The 22,374-nt window shown below is 39.4% G+C and overlaps 1 protein-coding gene across 1 annotated transcript in view; it reads right to left on the bottom strand.

Moving 5' to 3' along the window:
* COL4A3 (collagen type IV alpha 3 chain) overlaps window positions 1-22,037 on the bottom strand; it is a 139,718-nt gene extending 117,681 nt beyond the window's left edge. The window contains exon 1 of the mRNA XM_060106283.1: window positions 21,951-22,037. Coding sequence (XP_059962266.1) covers window positions 21,951-22,037 — 87 coding nt within the window. The remainder of the gene's footprint in view (window positions 1-21,950) is intronic.
* Window positions 22,038-22,374: the final 337 nt, after the last annotated feature.

The raw sequence follows: 22,374 nt of genomic DNA on the forward strand, positions 1-22,374 counted from the left end.
TGCCCACCTCTCCAGCCTCCTTCCTTCCTCACTCTACCTCTCTATATCCAGGCAATTTAATCTTCTCTCGGGGCCTCCAACAGGAAGCCCTAGTCCAGCATGGACTGCTCTCTCTACTGGAAGCTTCTTCCCTCCCATCCTTCCTGGCTGCCTTTTCCTCATCTTTCGGGTCTCAATGTGTGTGTCACTTTCTTTGGGAAGCCTTCTTGGACACTCTTCTGTGTGCAGGCATCCTCTACCACCACACTGCCCCCCTATCATATGACACTGCAATTGCCTAACTCCTACTGGACTGGAAGCTCTGTGAGGGCCGGTCCACCTTTCTCAGTCTCGTGCCCCCAGCTGTAACACAGCACCTGGGACACAATAAGTGCTTTAGAAATACTTGTTGAATGAGTTAATTAATTAGAAAATTATTCATCTGGTAAACCCAGTACATAATACCATAGGTATCTAGTAACGCAAAAAAACTACATTCTGTGTACATATATTTGTGTCTAATCCAGAAAGTTATTTCTCAGGTATTGTAGCACATTTAAGTGAAAATGGTTCCAGCTTTAAACAAGTGAAAAACATTTCATTTGGGTTTTCATTTCATGAATCACAGAACCTGTGCCAATTTTCTAAGTGAACTGCTGTAACTCTGTTACATGAGATGGTGTTGGGGAGAAGGCTTTAAAAATAGCTGACCGGATATCCCTCTTGGTGGCTTGGGTTATGTAAAAGTATTTTGTGTTAAGCCAATGTCTCACAATGGATCGCTGAGCTTTAGAAAGGCTATTTGGGATCCTTTTTTCAGTGTTAAATATCTGCTTATCAACAGAATCAGACTAAAAATCTCCTAGAGAAAGGGTACAATGTCCAAATAGTTATCACTTTTTAACTCCAGATACTTAAAAAAAATCCAGTGCTAATACTAAAAGTGAGTTTAGAAGACGGAAGTCCTTTAACAACTTAGTGAGAAAGAAGCCAGGATTCCTATAAAGAAAGGTTGTTAGATTTGGGCTTAAAATACTTTTTATTGGAGCAGAACAATCAGATAAATATCCTGTGTTACTAACATTTACTTTAATTTTTAAAAGGAAGTAATTTTGAGACATTGTTCTCATAAGACCCCATAAACGCAAAATAATAGGGATTGTTGTTTGAGAGTTTATTACGGACCGCGTCCTTGGGCACAGCTGGTTGGACCAAGGTGGGTGAATCCACTGTCCTATGATCTGCCCTGACCCAAAAGCTATGTCAAGGCAAAGATGAAATGATTAGCTGGACCAATCAGATTCTCCTTGGAGTGGGGAATTAGGTGCTTGGTGATGGGAACAGAAGCCCAGAACAGCACACAGAAGGCAGAAGGGAGAAAGTCTGGCAGGAGAAGATGTGAATGAGCGGAAAACATGAGGTGGAAGCTGAGTAAGCAGAAATCAGGAGCTGGAACACACACAGGGAAGACGATGAAGTGGTTAGTTAGCTGGGGCAGGAACAACAGAAGAAGATGCTTCTACGGAGTTGCTATAATTCCTACTGTTCAAGGGACAGTGAGGTGACTTGGTCACTAAAAGTGCACATTCCTAAAACATCTTCCACTATCCATGAGACCTGCCTCAAGATTTAGATCCCTCTCTGTGGTGACCTAAATGGGAAGGAAATCCAACAAAGAGGGGATGTATGTATACGTATAGATGATTCACTTTGCTGTACAGTAGAAACTAACACAACATTGTAAAGCAACTAGACTCCAATAAATAAATTAATTAATTAATTAAAAAATAAAAAAAGAAAGTTCCCCCCCCCGCCAAAGAAAAGAGGAATCTACATTCCTGTTTTTCTTATTGTTCAGTGTATATATTTACAGAGAACAATTTCTTGAGATACTGGGAGAATCTCTGTTCCTCATCAAAAAAGCATCATCCACATATATGTATATATGCATATATATCTCTATCTATCTATCTATCTACCTACCTATGTATCTATATATCCAAAGCAGCATGCAGACTCATTTGGGTTGTACAGGGTGCCTCCCTTCTGCCATATTTTTCCCTTGCCATGGTCACACCATTCAAAGCCCGTTTTTGCAAAAGCATTGCCAGATGTACCAGTCTCAGCCCAATTAGAGGAGTGTGATCACCATCATTCCCCCATCCTCACTCTCACCCTACCTCTAATTTTCTCAGTTGGCAGAAGAACCCATTCAGCAACTTAGTAAGTCAACATCCGAAAGGTTGCTGGGATCCCTGATTCCTGAAGAAGATGGAGAATTATTCCATTATCCTGAGTCAGGCGCTCTGAACTTTTAAAGACAATATGTCAGTTGATTACAAGGATAGAAGAAACGCACTGCTAGGCACCTGCAGTTTTGCCATGTGTAGTGAAAATGTCTAGTAAGTGAAGAGACCACCACCAATGAGAGGAGTGGCTCCAAGTAGTTTCTAACTAGTCGTTCCAGGTAGAATTTTCCATCCCCTTGAGAAGCACCTAAGTTTATGATACTGTCAAGAACTAAATTTCCTTCATTTTCTCTACATTTTGACTCTGTATTGTTAGTGTTAATGTGTTATTTAATTTTCCTGCTATGTGTGTTAAAAATCCAGTGTATAACAAATTAAATGAAATATATTCCTTTTATAGTTGAAGATGAACTTTAAACCTACATTTTGCATTCCTTTTCCAGGAGTAATGATGGCTTTGCCTGAGAGTCAAGAGCAAGAACAGCTTGTCAGGTTGTTCTTTTTCTCAGAGAGCTAGAAGTTAACCAGTCCGCCTGGAGACTTGATCTGTTCTTGGTGTCTGACTGGCAGCACCATGCACTAGTTATCTACCTGGGGTAATTGCTGACAGCCTTGTGGCAAATCAGCTCAAGCCACCCATCCTTCATTTCATCAATCATCAACTAAGTCTTGCACTTGGCCAGAAGCTTTTTATTTTTTACAATTTGGTTGACTGAATCCACTCTTTAAAAAAATCAGCCTAATGTCAAGAGTCAAACAAGTCAGCTATGCAAAGTAAGGGTCAAGAATGTGTACACAAGTTTAGAGAGAATTTTTCCAAAATGTGCATAATGAAAAAAAGAGATTAGACTTTTTATATAGTAAAAATGCTCTATTCGGTTTGTTTGGTTCTGAGTATGAACTTTAAACACGTTCACATTAAGTTATTTAAAGCAGTTAAAAAATTATTGCTGGTGGAGAAGAAAAGGGAAGCCTTACAAAGTAAAAGGATACATTTAATGAAAACAGACTTTGAAATGATTACCAAAATATAGCAGTGCAGCAAAAATTTTGACCAGGTCCTTCTTGTTACAAAAATCAAGGACCATAACTTCTTGAGGGCTGAAAGCAAGCTGGCAAACAAGGTTACCTCGATGAATGTGCTAAGTCAAGTAGTTATTCCAAGTTACATCTTTTGGGAAGAGGTAATACTTCAATAGTTACCATTTCTTTTATCGATTGATTGAATCAATCTTGATTTTACCTGGGCTGGCTCTCATACTAGATGCATACAAAACAGTGCTTCATAATTCGGTGATAAGCAATGATTAATCAGTAACTCAGTTCTCACATTTCCCAGTCCATCCTGGGTAACTGCCAGATCAGTTGCCTAGCAAAAGTTCATCCATGTGCACTTGCTGGCCTGAATTTGTTGCTGCTGAGGGTAACTCTCTCCTCATATGTTAATATAAGAGGCTCCTTGACTGGGGTAGAAGGTTGCTGACCCACCAGTTCTGCTGGCCAGACTGTTGTCTGGATTCCTGAGCTCTTTGGTGGCAAGCAACAGAAATTATTTAGGCTAACTCAATGATAAAAGAGGAATTTGCTGGAATGACATGGGGCAGCACACAGAAGTTGAAGAAAAGTTAAATAAACAGGCCTCAGAAAAGACCAGCCTCAGGGCTGTGGTGAGGATCAAGGTACAAAAACGAATGGAAAGTTTTTCTGGGCGCTGCTGTCAGGATGAATAAGCTCTCTGCCCTTTCAGTTGAAGATTCAAATTCCTGGGAGAGGGCACTTGACTGGCTCAGCCCAGGTCATGTGCCAACCCCTCGCTCAGGGACTGTCAAGCAACGAAGGGAGGATAGTTCCCTAAAGTAAAATCAACGCAGCACCACCAGAAGGAAGAAAGGAGAGTGGTCAGGAAAAACGAGCAGATGTCCACTGCACTCTGTTTTTGGGTGTTGCCTGATTTCCATCTGTCTGTCTGTTGGCTTTGGACATACTGTCTGCTCTAAGTTTGGGTCCTTCTGGCCAAGGTTGATAACCACCAAGTTTGAGTCAATCTTCTACCTGGTTTGACCTAATTAAACAGCCCTCTGATTTACATCTCCCTCATTCCCACGAACTACTTTGCTCTGGTCTCTGGTTGGAACATTCAGATATTTCTGGTCTCTGGCTTCTGAGAAATTCCCCAGATTCACCCTGTCCTTATGCTGGTCACTGTTATTCTGGGCTCATTTGCCCCAAATGCTTATTTTAAGGAGAAAAATTCAAGATGTTTATCTATACAATTCCAAATTTTTTAAAAATGGCAAAACAAGCAAGTAAACCAAACCACTCTCCTCCCTTTGGAAATGCATAACCCTTAAGAATCTATTTACTTAGAAATTACTTTACGTCTGTTTGAAAGTCAAATCTTTCATAAATCCATTGCCTGTGAGTACAATGTCATTAGGAACAATTCTAATTTAATTTATTTTTATTCCTCTTGGTAAACTGAAATTTAAAAATTGAAACAAATACCTTGTGATATAACCAGGATCTCATTTTTAAAAATGAGCAGCTCAACAGTCGTCTCAGTATGCCACAAGAGATCGTAAAGTAAACCAAAGGAGTTTGACTGCTCGGTTCTAGTAAGTAAAAACCAGATGCTGATTTGGTCGAAGACTGCCCAATACCACCGCCCACTGCCATGAACATGTACTGAGCTCCCAACATGCCAGCCACAGTGTTAAACATTTATAGACTTTGTCTTATTTAGTCATCATCATATATAGGAACCTATAGGTTTGTATTATTATTCCCACTTTACAGATGAGGAAAATAAAGCTCAACAACTCAGCCAAGGCCAGACAACTAGTTGTTGGTGGACTGAGTTATATAATGATTGAGTTTCTATCATCTCAAACAAGTTTGGGTCTGTGAAAAAGTTTTACATGAGAAAAGGGGCCTCCGATTAAAAATGATGAATTCAGTGTTGAGGGAGAAACTGTGATTGGAATTAACAGTCTCTTAATTTTATTCTAACGCATAGCTATGAATGCTTGTATTTCTCTACAAGGCCCCACAGATGGACAGTTGGAGATCATCTCCTGGGGTCGTGGTTCACTGTGGTGTTTTTTTTGTTTTTGTTTTTGTTTTGCAGTACGCGGGCCTCTCACTGTTGTGGCCTCTCCCGTTGTGTAGCACAGGCTCCGGACGTGCAGGCTCAGCAGTCATGGCTCACGGGCCCAGCCACTCCGCGGCATGTGGGATCTTCCCAGACCGGGGCACGAACCCGGAACATGATCTTCTTCAATTTGCTGATTGTTAGAACCACCACTCCAATTTTAGAAACAAAAAGCACCATCCTTCTTCATAGTGAATAAACAGGAAAGCTCTAGACCAAGAAAAGCTTATAAGAACATTGAAGAACCAACTCTATTTAGACCAATTCAGTGATTTATTCAAATGAGAAAGCACAGCATTTTCACATGTAAAAACAAGTCTGGCTTTAGCAAAGTTTTTCTGACTACTAATTTCTGAAAGTGAACTTTATTGAAATAGACTCCCAAGTAAATCATTTACAGTATGTTAGTGGGTGGATGTTGAGAGTAATTGGTATTAGTCTCCTGGTTTTACATCAGAAAATGCTAAATACATTGCATTCATGTTAACTTGCTTAAAGAAAATTTCTTGAATCCTATGTGTGATGATTCAAGAGGGGTCTGATTGATACTGTGTTTCAGTAGGTACAGGTCAAAATTTCCATTTTCCTCTTTTACAAAATCGTGAGTTTTCAGGTCTTTTATTTCCATTCTGTTTTTCTCTGCACTGTTATTTGCATATGAGATTATAATGCAATCATTATATAATCTACTCCTGGGGTTATAATGTACTATAATGTTTATCAAGTTACTGCTCAACTTGATATAAGGAAATCAACTTAGTTCTAATTTAGATGCATGGTTTAAACCTGACTGGCCTTCAAGACACCTAAAAAAATCTAATGGATTCTTGACCCAAATGTCACCTGCTGGGAGGTCATAAAAATGCATGAGAGAGGCATGAGGAGATAGGGTAGGTAGAGTGAAATTGAGAGGAAAAAAAATTTCATTGATATTGATTGGAAATAGCTCATTCTCTCCAAATGCTTAGAATGATGTAAAACCAATGGGATGTGCTATAGGGAGGGTTAATGGGGTTCTTTGAGTCTAACCTCATTCTAGGTTTATAGCTGAGGGCGAGGGTGGAGGTCACTGAGAAGTGGTGGGCTGATTGAGGTGAGCATCTTTAAATCTATCTAACACTAGGCTGACTCCAGGTCTATTCCCTAACAAGGAGAATAACTGGTAAACCCCATATTTAATCTGTGGCCATTAGCTGTGTATCTCATTCTCAGATCTGTGTTCTAAGAAAATCCTGACTCTATTCAAGATATTCATTTTTGGGCAGAACTGAGATCACTAGAATTCAGTGGGAGATTGGTAGATTATTGCAGAAATGATGTTGGGAAAACTGGCTAGTTTGGAGAAATTTTTAAAATTTATATCCTTTGCTCACATCATACACCAAATATTTTGGATTAAATTAAAAAATAAGATAGAACTTATATCAAAATGTTTACTCTAGTTACATTTACATGATAGAATTTGGCATAACTTTGTTTTCTTTTTGCTTAGTATTTAAACTATGTCTATTGTTGGACAAGTAGAACTTGTATAAAAAAAGAAAAACATTATGCCAGTTGATCTAATTAATAATTCTATCAATATATGAGTCTGTTATAAAAAGAAATTATAAAGAGTCAAGAATTCTTCATAGTTTTGTTTATAACATCAAAAAATTAGGTTAAATTGTGGCATATAAACATGATGTAATGGTATGCATTAATTTTTAAAAGATATTTATCGATGTGAGAAAATACTAGCAATATAATATAATGTCAAGAAAGCAGGATACAAAATGCCATATGCTGTATGACCTTATTTTTATACAAATATACCAAAATATTAACATTGGCTACCTCTAGGTTCTTATGTTAGGAGTACTTTTTGTTTTGCTTTGTTTTTATACTTATATATCTTGAATGTTCACAAATGGGCACATATAGTACTTTTACTGTTAGGAAAAAAAGCAACATAGAAAAAATATTTTTGTAGGTCTGATAATTGGTTCTAGCAACTTCATCTTGAAACTCCTCAAGGATCAATCCTCTGTTTGAAAGATAGTCCAAGAGTTTCCTTAGCACAATACATTGCATCTAAGGTGCTCAGTGAATGTGCATAAAATGAATTTACACTTTCTACCCTGTTGCAGCTGATTACTCATTAACAGAATTTGAGGGAGGCTGTGTGTCAAAGCTGGTTACATGGCTTTTCTTTTAAATACAGGCCCCAAAGCCTATATTTTAAAGATAAGAAAGGAACAAATTATTAATATGAAATGTTATCCAGGACTATCTCTATAATTAACAGGTATTTTAGTTGAGGTATTTGAAAAGTCACCAGAAAAGCGATGAAATCATCGCTGGAGTTTTAGCATTAGTATTTACATGGGATGTAAAGTCAATAAACTGTTCATTTTTTGGTGGAGACAGTGCTAAGGGAGGATGCCATTTCTGCTGATGTTTCCAAATAATGTTATTAGAAAATACCAGGAGCAAAGAATGCACTGAATAATATTTTTGAAAATAAGAAACTCCTTAATACATTCCAGGAAGTTGATACTAGGTCACAACATAATAGGAGAATTAAATGAGTATAAGAAACATATTTGGACTACTGTTTTCTTGATATTGAAACTCATTCTTGTCTCAATACTACTTGGCATTTGTAGCATGCTTTTACTGTGTGCAAAATGTGTTCCATTGTATTATTTCTGGAGCTAGGAGAGAGAGATTTTATTACCACATTTTATGATTGAGGAAATGAAGAGTCTTGGAATTCAAGTGATTTGCCCCAGACTGTCACAACAGTGTCTTCCTGCTGGCATGAGATGAGGGGCTCTTACTGCTGCCCAGTGTTGCCTCATTGGATGGCAGGGAGCCTCAGACGTCCTTACCTGCAAGACTGCCCTCTTAGGGTCTGGAGATGTTGCTTGTTCCAGTCCCATGGGCTCTGAATGCTTCATCTCCAAGAGGTCTCAGCAGGTCTCAGTGAGCAGAAACTCTGACTAGTTCTGTGGGCACAGCCCCAGGCACATGCAGGACCAGATAAATCAATCCCTTGGCTTTCTCCAGCCTTATCTGCAGCAACTAGAGAGCGTTGGCATCTTCAGGGGCACATAGTCTGGCTTCCAATCAGTAGGAACCTTATCTCAGGAGATTTCAGATATAGTATTGTTCTTAGATTTTTTTAAAAGATTTTTTTAATGTGGATCATTTTTAAAGTCTTATTGAATTTGTTACAATATTGCTTCTGTTTTATGTTTTGGTTTTTTGGCCACGAGGCACGTGGGATCTTAGCTCCCCAACCAGGGATCAAACCCTTACCCCCCTGCGCTGGAAGGCATAGTCTCAACCACTGGACTGCCAGGGAAGTCCCTGTTCTTAGTTTTTCTCACTTTTTGGAAGGGACTGTGGAATCTGCTTTTGCCTAAGAGAGCAAAATAAGGAGAATCCAGTCCATGTGCGTAAACCTTGCGGGCACAGCTGCGGAATGCTGACAAGAGCTCCAGCTGAGGCAGAGGCTAGAAGAAGGTGAAAATACCACTGGTAACTCTATGAGCTGCTTTCTGCACTCATTCCAACCTTATTTTTAGTACTCTACTTTGAGGAGAAGATATGTTTTTAAGCCACCGAAATCTTACTATGTTCTGGCTCCATTGCCATCACACACTTGCTTTATATACAGCCTGTATGTTTGATGTTTTGTACATTTGTGGACCTTTATTCTTCCTTCACAACTCCACTTAAATTTCGCTTTTGCATATTTGCCCTGTTACAGCATGTACAATTTTATTGCTATTGCCTGCATACTTATCTAAACCCCTAACTTGGTGACATATTCCATAAAGGGAGGAGGGGCTGTGTTGGTTTTATCTTTGTTCCCATCATCTTGCTGACTTAATGAATGAAGCATTCAATATTTCTCTTGAACCACAAATGAGTGTTGGCAAGGATGTGGAGAAAAGGGAACCCTTGTACACTGTTGGTGGGATGTATATTGGTACAGCCACTATGGAAAACAGGTGCCTCAAAAAACTAAAAATAGAACCACTATATGATCCAGCAATTCCGCTCCTGGGTATATAGACAAAGAAAATGAAAACATTAATTGGAAAAGATACATGCATCCCAATGTGCATAGCAGCATTGTTTACAATACCCAAGATATGGAAGCAACCTAAGAATCCATCAACAAATGAATGAATAAAGAAGATGTGGTATATATAAACACAATGGAATACTACTCAGCCATAAAAAAGAATGAAACTTTGCCATTTGCAATAACATGGATGGACCTGGAAGATATTAAGCTTATTGAAATAAGTCAGACAGAGAAAGACAAAATACTGTATGTTATCATTTATATATGGAATCTAAAAAATAAAGCAAACATTGACTATAACAAAAAATAAACAGATTCACAGATATAGAGAATAAACTAGTGGTTACTAGTGGGGAGAGGGCAGGGGAGAAGGGTATGTTAGGGGTAGGGAATTGCAAGGTGCAAACTATTAGGTATAAAATAAATAAGCTACAAGGATATATTGTACATCAAGGGAATATAGCCAATATGTTATAATATCTATAAATGGACTATAATCTTAAAAAATATTTCATATGAAAAATAATGCTTTATTTTTATTCTTATGCCAAAGGATTAAAAGATCTGTTAATTCTTTGTCAACCTTTTTGTTTTAGTGTTTAATAAAATGTACATCCAATTCTATAAACATTCATTGAGGACCAGTAATACCAAGTGTGTTGTCAAGAGCTGGAATCACAAAGATGGGTAAGACACCTGTCTGCAAGAAGTCCAGTAGGGAAAGCGACATGGAAATAGGTTAAATCCTTTCTAGATTGGCAAGATAATTAATACTTCAGTAAATAAAGGTATTCTGTTGGTGTTTTGATTGTAAAAGGATAGCAGTGTCAGGAATCTTTCATTCTGGATAACTGAGGCATTTAAAAAATCCATCTTGGGACTTCCCTGGTGGTCCAGTGTTTAAGACTCCATGCTCCCAATGCAGGGGGCATGAGTTCGATAACTCGTTGGGGAACTGAGATCCCTCATGCCATGCGGTGTGGCCAAAAAATAAATAACTAAATAAAATATAAAAAAATCAATCTTTTCTCAAATAGTACTTAGTTATTTAAATGATGGATAAAGTGGCATCTGACACTCTTTTTCCATTATCTGTGATGTTTTTGGTAGTAAAAAGCCCTACTGAAGAGCCCTAATAAGCATAACTCCCAATGCTAAATCCACTCCCTCCACTGACTTGATGAAAGCTCTTCGGTCAGACCCTCATCTGTAAATCAGAAATGATATCACCTTGTCATCTAACTCTCAGAAAAGCACAAAATCAGACACTTGATAAGAAACCATCTACACACAAAATTATTTAAAATATAATTTTAGTGAATGTTTATCTTCAAGGAGTTCCACTGTAGCATTATTTCTAAAGAATTGGAAATAACCAAAATATTCAGTAGAAGGGCATTACTTAAATAAGTTACGGTACCACCTATAATGAAGTACTCTGTAGATATTTAAAAATGATATTTGCAATAATTAATGACTCAGAAAACTTTTTCCAGTCTATTCTTAGATGAAAAAAAAAGTAGAATACAAAAAAAAGTCTGGAAGGAAATAGACCAAAATGTTAACAGTAATTATCTATAGGCAATATGATTATGGATAATTTTTATTTTTATATTTCTTTTTGTACTTTCAAACACTTTCCAAATTTTGTACTACCCATACAACTTCTAATTTTTAAAGCCAGCATGTGAACTCTTCAACTTTCCCAATTTCATACATAAATAAACAGCATAAAATTATCCTATCATCTGGTTAAACAAAGAAAATGAATATTAGCCTTGTTGACTCTTCCCAGACATACTTTGTCATTTGATTCAAAGGGATAATATTGAAGATTTCTCAACTTTCCATTTGTAGAACTTTTTCTTTGAAAAGTTCATGTAACAGCAAAATATACTAGTGGGAAAAAAATCCAGTGACCTGACTGTTTTGTCTACATAATGATAAACCCCCCAAGGTTTCTAAATAACTTGAACTTATTTTTAAATATGGGGATCACTTCTCTAAGAAACCGATTTAGAGAGACAATCTAATTAACAAACATCAATCTTAAAGATTAAAAATGGAAAATTCCTAACTTACCCCAAAACTACTGTCAGAAAAATAAAATATTTTTATATGGTTAAATTTTAAATATCTCTGAAAATTACACTTTTTAAAAAACTATTCAAATCTCAACTTCATTTCTATTTTATGTATGTTCAAAATATATATATATATATTTTTTTCACATCTTTATTGGAGTATAATTGCTTTACAATAGTGTGTTAGTTTCTGCTTTATAACAAAGTGAATCAGCTATACATATACATGTATCCCCATATCTCCTCCCTCTTGCGTCTCCCTGAAAATTACACTTTTGGGGGGGCCATTATCTCCCTACAACAATTAACATAAAAATTCTGAAAATATAAGCTACTCTCTAAATATATTTGTGTGTATATTTATATGTACACACACATACAGACATACATAATACCTACCATGATATGTGGAAATATTTTTGGATAGTCTGATCTTGTATATACAGAGCATTACACCATGGACTGGATTTTTTTCATGAACTGGATTTTTAACCTTCCTCTGTTTGTACATAAATAATTATCAAATGAACTGCACAATTAACAGGGACAGACTGAGCGACTGCTATACTGGTCTAGACTGGTTCTCCTCCCTTCCTTTCTTTCTGATTTTCAAAGCACCAGAATCCAAAGAGAAAGCACCAACAAGACTTGTTTCCTGCTTGGTTACTTCACCTTTACATAAGCTGAGTTCCCAAGGACAGAACAGTCAACCTTCTCCAGGGGTCAGCCATATAGATCTTTAAAATTGGGGTCATGTCACCATCCTTCTGAAACACTCCAGCACCAATCACACCACAGTTTGAAGGACCCTCCAGTGTCCTTATCAAGGCCAGTACAGTTCTCAGACAATAATATGCCCAGGAATCCCTTGGATTGGTTAAAATGCGGATTCCAGTTGGGGAGGTCTGGGGTGGAGCCCGACATGACATTCTGTCTTCCTAACCCACACCCAGGGGAGGCTGGTGTTACTGGTCATTTGATTGAGGAGGTCTCCAGGTCCTTAACTGGGTTTCATCCTTTCCTGGCATAGAGCTTTCCCTGGCTTGGGCCTATGTCAGCTGAGACAGGGGATCTTCGGCTCAGCTTTACCTCCTCACAGCCACATCTGGCAAATTTAGACCCGTCCCACTGAGGCTGAGAAGAAGATGAAGAGACATGAGCAGAAGAAGGCTTTCATCACACCACTTTACATGTGGGCCCATTACCAAGCCACAGTGTGAATTTGTTACTCATCCATTACTAATGTGACAACTGTCTTGCGAGTAGCGTAAACACATGCATTGTGTCTTTTTTGTTAAAATACAAATTTGTTAAGTGCAGACCCTAAAATCATACCATGATCAACTACATACAGGCCTGTGGACTTATCCCACCCTATTCAGTAAGCGATTTTCCATCCTTAATTAGCAGGACCATCATGAGCTGGCCCTCTCTGGGGCCCCTGATTCCCTGCTTCCCATCCCTTGTCCACCTCTAACAAAGTACTCAGCATATTCCGTCAGGCACATGTGTTCGCTTGGTGGTGAGTAAATAAACTCAGCTTTTTTTTCTCCCTTAAAAAAAAAAGTTCTCTTGGTCTTGGTTTTATTCTCTGACCACCCAGGAGCCATAACATTGGAAGTGTCTCACCTCTCCTCACTGTCCAGAAGTCCTGGACCATATTCCTCAATGCTTCCCAAGGCACTCTCCATGCTGTTTCCTTAGGCCTTAGCCTGTATGCTGCTCCCTCAGAAAGGTGGGTCCTGACCACCACTAGCTACAGTAGAACCTCTTCTTCTCCATCACCACATCCCATTGTCTCCCAGCAGGTACCAAAATCCATAGTTGCACATTTGTTTACTGAGCTCTTGTTTCTCTCACCTATTCCACTAGAATCTCAAATCCATCATGGCCAGGGAGTCAGGCTGTTTGATTTATCCCCAGCACCTTGCCATGTGCCCGTGTCTCTGTCCTATTCTCTCCTTCCTGCTTTTATTAATGATAATAAATTGACTGTAGCTAGAATATAAAAGCTGGGTACTTACTTTGTACTAAGAACTGTACTGAGCACTTTACCTGTAATAGATACAGTACCATCATTTTCAGATAGGAAACCTAGTTTTCTTTTGGAAGCAATTTGTTCAGGGTAACACCCCGTTACCTGGCTGAAGTCTAGTGATAATTTAGTTTAGGCGAAAGGCTAGGTGTGGCATGATGGTTTTCAATATATTTCTCATCTTCTCTATTCCTTTGGCCAAGTGTTTGCTGTTTTTGTGATGTTTCTTCAATTCTTTATGCACATAACTTACTCATATTTTAATAATGGATCACTATAATTAAATTTGTATGAGTGGTAATTTGTATTACTTTAAGTCAAGGCCAACTATCTTAATTTTCTGGAGAAAAAGTTGCATGGATATTTAGGCACAACCCATGCTGATTTATTTTCTTTAATTAAAGTTTATCATTTTGCCACATGTTTATTTCTTATGGTAAATAAGCAAAATGTGTTCCATCCAGAGGTAAGTCCTTATGGACTGTAACCCTCTCTCCTATCTGGATGCCATTTACCTAGATCTTTGCTGTCCAGAATGGTGGCCACATGTGGCTATAGACACTTGAAATGTAGTTAGATTGAAAGGTTCTAAAAATGCAAGATAGGCACCAGATTTTGCAAACTTAATATGAAAAAAGGATTGTAAATATCCATTAATGTTTTTAATAGTGATTACATGTTGCAACAATACTGTTATGGATCTTTAGGATAAATAAAATCTGTTAAAGTTAATTTCACCTGTTGCTTTTTCTTTTTTAATGTGTCTACTGGAAAACTTAAAATTACATATGTGGGTCCTAGTTATGGCTCACAGTATATTTCTATTGGATGACATGGACATAGATATTTGTTTATCTGAACTTATGAAAGTGAGTTAAGTGGAAAATTATAAAGCTGATATAATTTAATTCAGTCTTGGCTAGAAAATGTACCTGAAGCCAGAGGTCTTAATTGGCAGTTACCGAAAGAATCCCAGGAGGAACGGGAAGACTGACACGGGTGTTTAGGGAAGACAAGAGCCAGTGATTAGATCTTGTGAGATGAAGTAGAACTTGGAGTAAGATGTTTTCTTATCAGATTTTTAGAGATGAGGACAACTCGGAGAGGTTAAGTTCAAGGCCGTGGTGGTGGTAGGGCTGATAACGGAACACGTCTATTCTGTTAAGAAGTTGATATAATTTTGGTTTCCTTATTTTCTCAAGCTGAAAACAGAGGTGAAATAAATGACCTATGGTGAAAGTCTGTTATGATTTAAAAGTTTAGACTGAGGCTGGATATAAACTTTGTAGAAAAAAAGTGCTCTGAGCACCATGTGTTTGAAAAATCTTTGACTCTGTGGTGGATGGCTGCCTTTTGGCTGAAGGCCATGACATGAGTGTGGTTAACTGTACATGGCTGAAGGACCACAGGGCGTAGGCAGACCAGACAGCCAGGCTGTCAGACTCATACACTTATAGGTTTGAGGGTCTTAATCAATTGTAATATTTAACAAAGTTAACCTTAGTCATAGGTAACACTAGGCAGTTATTACTTTGTTCTGGGTAACACGGCCATCATGATAAGGGAAATACAAAGACAAATTGCATTTAATTCACAGTTTTTCCATGGACAATGGAAAAAATTAGAAAAGATTTTGAACTTAATGATATTAAAATTTGTATGATGCAGCTAATACAGTGTTTTGGGGGAAACTTTTTAGCCTTAAATGCCTGAAAACATACCAAGGACTGGAGCCCCAGAGAAATACTAAAGGAGGAAGACCCTTAGTCTGGTTAGAGAGACAAAGCTGGTGGCTTTGCTGTGCGGTCTTGACCCTGCCCCACCTCATCAAATATGAGTCTAGCATGTTTGGAGGAAGTGGGTAGTAGGAGGGGACTGGAGGAGGGTGACCCTGAGAACAGGAAAGGAAACACCTTTGCTGCACCCCTCCCCCCAGATCATTACTACATAAGTCTGTCTTAGTGGGGAAAATCCCCTGGAAGCCTCAGAATTATTTTGCTCCTTTTTCTTCCAGGGCAGGACAGCTCCAATCTGGGAGCAAGCTGTGATGACAGTGAAGGCTTATTTTCCCCAAATCTCTCATGTACATAGTCTTCCCATGGATGAGAGTCAGTCAACAGACTGAAGAAACAAGATAGACTCCCAAATCTTGAAATCATACAAAAAGAATCAGAAAGGTAATACAAATAAGTGCAAAATGACTAAAGTCATAACAAAGAGGGAAAAACCCCTACAAAAAAGACCAAAAAAACCAAACCCTAACAAGTCAGAAAACCCCAGACAGACTTAGACTCCAAAAAGAACATCTAGAAATACGAATAGTCATTGAAATTAAAATTTAATGAATAAAAATAATCATATTTCACATTTATTGGATGATTACTATGTGACAGGCATGGTAAAGTGTGTGCCGTATGTGCTAAATCATTTGATCCTCATAAAATCCTGAGGTGGGTCTCTTACTTCCATTTTAAGATGAGGAAACTGAGAAAAAAATTTTTAAAAAGCTGGTAGTTAATAGATCTGGGGTTATAGCCATTGTTGAATGATTCCAGAGTTCTTTTTCATTATGGAAAGTTACAGTAGATTGAAAATCTACTGAACTTTATAAACAGCAGGAGAGAGAATTAAACTTTGAAAGATGGATGTTGAGGACACGTCACAGGATACAGCACGGAGGGAGCAGCACGTGAAACAAAAGCTCAATACATTACAATTTGGTCTCAAATACAACTGATGATGGGTCTCCTGGAGAGGCTGTGAGAACCTCTGCACTTTAGGACCATTCTTCTGGGGGCAGAAGAGAAGAATTTATCCAATGGCGTCTATCTCCCACTGGTCAGAGATTTGCCCTGCAGGTGCTAATGCCCTGCACTTCAGGGTGCAACAGGAAGACTTGGAAGAGAGTCTCAAGGAACACGAGGCTGTATCTGTGTGAAGTCTGTGGCCAAGCTGGCCACTGGGGGAGAAAGTGCCCAGAGCTCAGGAGCAAGGAGAGGCCAAGAGGAGCTGAGTGGCACAGGAAAGCTTATCTGACATAAGAAGGAAGGAGAACTGGAGGAAAAGATGAGAAGGCCCAGCTAGCATCCTGAGAATGCCAGGAGTAGAGACAGAGTGAGGAAGGAGAAACATAAAAAAGAAATGTCTGAGAATGTTCAAGATTTGATGAAAAAGAGAGAATCTCAGGTTAAATATCCACTGAGTAGGATATATAAGAAACAGATGTGCACCTGTATCACAATTTTAATAACATGATAAAAAATCTTGACCTAATTGACATACGTAGAAATCTTTGAAGTCAAAATATCATCTCTACCACAATTCGGTGAAAAAAATAACTAGAAAATTTCTGTATGTTTGGAAATTAAGAAATAAACCACTAAGTTAAATAACCACTAAGACAAAGGAAAAAATTAGAAAAGATTTTGAACTTAATGATATTAAAATTTGTATGATGCAACTAATACAGTGTTTTGGGGGAAACTTTTTAGCCTTAAATGCATTTGAACTATTCAAAGTTGCTTGATCAAAGTCAAAACATAAAATTCAACTATGTTTTGCTGTATCTTTACCAGTTAAACTATAAAATTTAAAAAGTATATACCATTTCTAATATAATGGCATTAAAAAATGTCAAATACTTAGAAATCAAAAAACCAGAAAACTCTAAAACACTGGGAGAAATCAAGGCCCTAAATAAACAGACTCATGTAAGAATACAAACAGATCATATATGAATGAGTTCTTGGTACACATGTTTGCAGATGTAACACTGAAAAACAGTGAGAGAAAGGATGGACTATTCAATAAATAATGTTGGGACAATTCACTTTCTATATGGAAAAAGATAAAATTATAATCCTAGAAGTAGAAAACAATTCCAGGATTATGAGTCTTAAATGTAAAAGAATTAAACTGTAATTTTTTTTAAACGTAGGAGAACATTTTTACAGTCCCAGGGAAGGAAAGGATCTCTTCAACAAGACACAAAACACAAAATCAAGGAAATCAAGGAAATGATGAAAAAGTTTGAGATTATAGTGAAAAAAATTATATATTAAGGTACCAATAACTAAATGAAAAGATAAACCAGGGCTTCCCTGGTGGCGCAGTGGTTGAGAGTCCGCCTGCCGATGCAGGGGACACGGGTTCGTGTCCCGGTCTGGGAGGGTCCCACATGCCGTGGAGCGGCTGGGCCCGTGAGCCATGGCCGCTGAGCCTGCGCGTCCGGAGCCTGTGCTCCACAACGGGAGAGGCCACAGCAGTGAGAGGCCCGCGTACCGCAAAAACCAAAAAACAAACAAAGATAAACCAAAGATTGGAATGAAATATTTGCTGCACATTTAAATAGCAAAATTTCAGTACCCAAATACATAAATAGCTTCTAATTAATTAGCAACAAAAAGGCAAAGGCCACAAACGATAAATACGCAAAGACTTGTTCATGCAATTCACTCGGAGAGAACTATAGACTGTCAGTCAAAATATGCTAAGATTCCTAAACTCACTAGTCAAAACAAGATCCTATTTCACACCCATTAACATCTAAGCACACCAAATTTTGCTGAGGATATAGGGAAACAGGTACTCTGGCACGATGTTGGTACAATACTTTTGGAGTCAATTTGACAATTCCTAAAAAATTTAAAATACTCTTTCTCTTATAACCCTCTTCGAATTCCATGTAGGAATTCAAAATCTAGTTGTCACAATGGTACATATACAAAGATATAAATTCCAGCTTTGTAAGATGAAAGCATGGAAACAAACTCGCTGCGTTTAGGCAGATGGAAAAATAAACTGCTTTATTTATGTAACTGGATACTATGTGGCAGCTCTCACATCTATATGTATATAAACAAATCACATCTCTATGTACCAACATGAATAAAATCCAAAAACATCATACTGACTGATACAACCAAGCTCCAATATGAATGTATCATGTGAAACCATTTATTACATTTGAAGGACCACAAAACAATAATATTTATTTTTTATGGTTACTAACACACACACACACACACACACACACACATGAACACACATATCCATGGAGTATAAATATAAAACCATGCATGGAAGAGGAGGCAAAGGATGTGTTTAGGACTTTCTGTATTTATCTGTTATTTTCCTAAGGGGAGAGATGTGAGAACAAACAGGTCAAAACTTATTAATACTTGCTTAATCTCAGGGGTGGATAAATTGGAGTCTGTTACATTACTTTCTGTTTGTTTGAAATGTTTCTTAATTCAACTTAATTTTTTTTTTAGATTTAAAAACCAAATCAGTTGAGAAGCCTCCTCCCTAAATGCAGCTGTTATTCAGCTCCTGATACTTGATTTCTGCCTTGTCTGGAATTTTAAGGCAAAAAGAGGAAGGATAAACCATGATATCTCAAACCATGAATCTCACCTTCTCTAGATATCAGAGGAGCTTTCCCTCTCACTCTTCTCCAAGACCTGCTGCCTGAAGCAACAGCAGGGTGCCTCCCAGTTTCAAGTTGATGAGCTGGGCCTGGTAATAGCTATAAAATCTGGGGATGTGCTGAACAGCCAGGCCTGGAACTAAATGCCTGCAGGCAAGCAGCAGAGGGATTTTACTCAGGGCTCTTCAGAGCAAATTGTGTGGGTGGACAGTTCCACCCCGCCTGAACTCAGAATAAGGGGTGAACAGCACTACTATTTCTTTGAGAAATGCTAACATAAAATCACAGGAATTTAGAGCAAAATATGTCCGTACCTATGCAGCACAAAGATGATAAATATGATGTCCCAAAGACTACATTTAGCTCTCACTTATACAGAGTTTGTTCCTTCTGTAAAGTTTTAATTTTTTCCCTAACATTTAGAAATTGAGAGATTTCTCATGGAAACTAGATTATCAGCTTCTTTTCTGAAAACGCTGGATTCTGGTATTACTGAGTCTGAATTCTAGAATGTCAACAATTAACTGGCCCTGAAGACTGCCCCCCTACCTCAAAGCCTCACTCCATTAACCTTACCTACTGGCCCCATGAGGGGTTTCAACTCCCTCATTTTACAAATGAGAAGACTGAGGCTCAGAGAGGTCAAGAGGCTTGCCCAGCATCAGAGCCACCCCGTGGAGGGAGGCATGCTGGCACTGTGCCGACCAGTTAACAGTTAATTTGCTGTGATTCCATTTTTCTACACGATGAGGGTACATTTCATCATTTCTAATGACATCGTCTGTGTAACTGAGCAAAGTTTTAACAGAGACTTACTTCAAGTGCTGTTAAAAATAATATGAATGGGGCTTCCCTGGTGGCGCAGTGGTTGAGAGTCCGCCTGCCGATGCAGGGGACACGGGTTCGTGCCCCGATCCCGGAAGATCCCACATGCCGCGGAGCGGCTGGGCCCGCGAGCCATGGCCGCGGAGCCTGTGTGTCCGGAGCCTGTGCTCCGCAACGGGAGAGGCCACAGCAGTGAGAGGCCCGCGTACAGCAAAAAAAAAAAAAATAATAATAATAATAATAATATGAATGGATTAATTGTAGAATCAGCAGGAAGCCTCCAAGATTTGGCCAAACTCAAGACAGAAAAATTCTTATGTAAAAAATAATAAGGGAATATGACAGTATAATTGAAAATTGGTACGACTAGAGGTTGAATGATTACAGTGGATCACTTTTGCAGGCTGATCTTTACCCGTGTGTAATTCTTCCCCTCTTTCTCCACCCGTCCCTAATCTCCCCTCTTCTTTGAACTCTAGAAGAATGTGCAAACCCTGCTCTGGAACTCTTCCCCAGCACTTCCCACGACATACATACACTTCCTTTAGTTTTTTTTAGTTGTTGGATTTGTTCCTGGATTAATGCTTGTAGACATTCAATACTGACTTAGATGAGTTCTAACCATCATGCCCAGAAGTACTGAGCTACCTGGGTTGGGCATTCTTAGTCTATGCAAAGCACATTTTTGTTAGAACTACAACTACATGAAGAGATTACATGGATTACAAAATCCTTTAGAACATAAAACACTAAATAGCCTAAATGTAAATTGATAGGGGAATGGCTCAATTAACTTTGGCATACTCATATCGTGGAAAACTATACAGTAATGCAATAAGGCAAAAAGAAAAGAGGTAGATCTATCTCAAATACTGTCATGAGGAGAACTGTAGGATGCAAAAGGATATATACAGCATAGGTATATGGTACTGATTATGTTAAAAAATACAAACAAAAAACACATATTGTTTGTGGGTCCATATATGAATATGTAAATGCATAGAAAAATGTCTGAAAAGAAACACAAAGTGGTGAGAGTGGATATATTTCTTTAGACGGGGTGGGATAAGGTATGGAGGTGATCAAAGGGGGTTTTAGCTTCACCTGTAATGTCATAATTTAAAATTTAACTTAAATGGAAAATACTTGGATTTCTTGTGACTGAAGGTTCGAAAAATATTTTCACGTTAACACATATTTATGTGACTATTAATTTCCAATCACAATCTTAATCATGAAATTTGAAAAACATCTGATCATTCTGGGAAACGAAACTTACACTGCGTTGTCATCCCAAATTAAGTTTTCTGCGTAAAAGTCACAGAAGGCGGCTGAAAAGTTAAATTGCACTTTCACCAGTTAAAATCAAGTAAGTCAACTCTAGGAGGCATAACAGTTTTGAGGACACTGATTTTTCTTCGCAAAGAATAAGAAATATACGGGTGGATCTAAATGAATCCAGGATCTCTCAAATGTTGAATAGAAATCACAGCGACAGATTGTTTAATTTATCCTAACATGAGATATATTTCTAAGGTGCTATTAATTTTTCAGTGATGGCATTTGCTTTTCTCAACAAAACTGATGGAACACTTGAGGGCAGGCATTGACAAGGAGGAAAAACAAGCCCCAGCGTGGTCAGAGTTCAGTGTGAGGTGACATCTAGGAAGTGGCAGGGCTGTCCCCTCTGCCACGCCATGCTGCCTGCTCTGATTCACCGGCGTGACATCGCGTGTCTGTATATCCCGTGCTCTCAAGCGCTCATCCCTGGCGATTATCTCTTTCCACATCTCTGTATCTACCTGCCTGCATATCTATCTATCTATCATCTATCACCCCTCTACCTACCTACTTACCTATCTACCTCTGGAGGGCCTTCTCCATCCCTGACCCCTAGGGAGCCCTCCAAGCCTCCTCCTCGCCCCTCCCTCCAGCTCCGCGCATTCCACCTGTTCCCGTGCATCCCCGCTTGCCCCCGTCCCCACGCTGCCCCCCCAGGTGTCTGCTTGGCGCCCGCAATCACCGCACGCACCAGCAGAGGGTGAAGGGTAGCGCCCCCGCGGGCGGGGCCGGCCTGTCGGGGGACGCGGGGTGGGGGTCGCATCGCCGCGTACTCACCTTGCCGTCAGTGGGCGCGGCCACCAGGAGCACCAGCTGAAGCAGAAGCAGCAGCGCCGGCGGCCTCGGCGCCGTCCCAAGGCGCATCGTGGGCGTCCGCTAGGAGCCCCGGCGTGTCCAGGGGCCCGCAGGCTCTCGGGCCGCCGCGTGCCCTGCGCGGCGCGGGTTGAGGGGCCCGGCTGTGAAGCTAGCCTGGCCCGCCCGCCCGCCCGGGGAGGCTTTTGTAGGGCTCAGCCTCCCCACCGAGGCTTCAAGGGAGGGCAGAAGTGGCTTAGGTCCCGCCCCCGTCCCCCCTCCCCGCCAACTCACCGGGAGATGTCCCTCCGACCCAGGAAGCGTGCCAGGAGGCTTCGAGAAAGGGCTGCGCGCCTGCGGGGCAGGTGGGCGCGGGGCCAGGGTCAGGGGTTAAAGAGGTGACGCTCCC

Source organism: Mesoplodon densirostris, chromosome 8 (assembly GCF_025265405.1).
Source record: "Mesoplodon densirostris isolate mMesDen1 chromosome 8, mMesDen1 primary haplotype, whole genome shotgun sequence".
NCBI classification, from domain to species: Eukaryota; Metazoa; Chordata; class Mammalia; order Artiodactyla; family Ziphiidae; genus Mesoplodon; species Mesoplodon densirostris.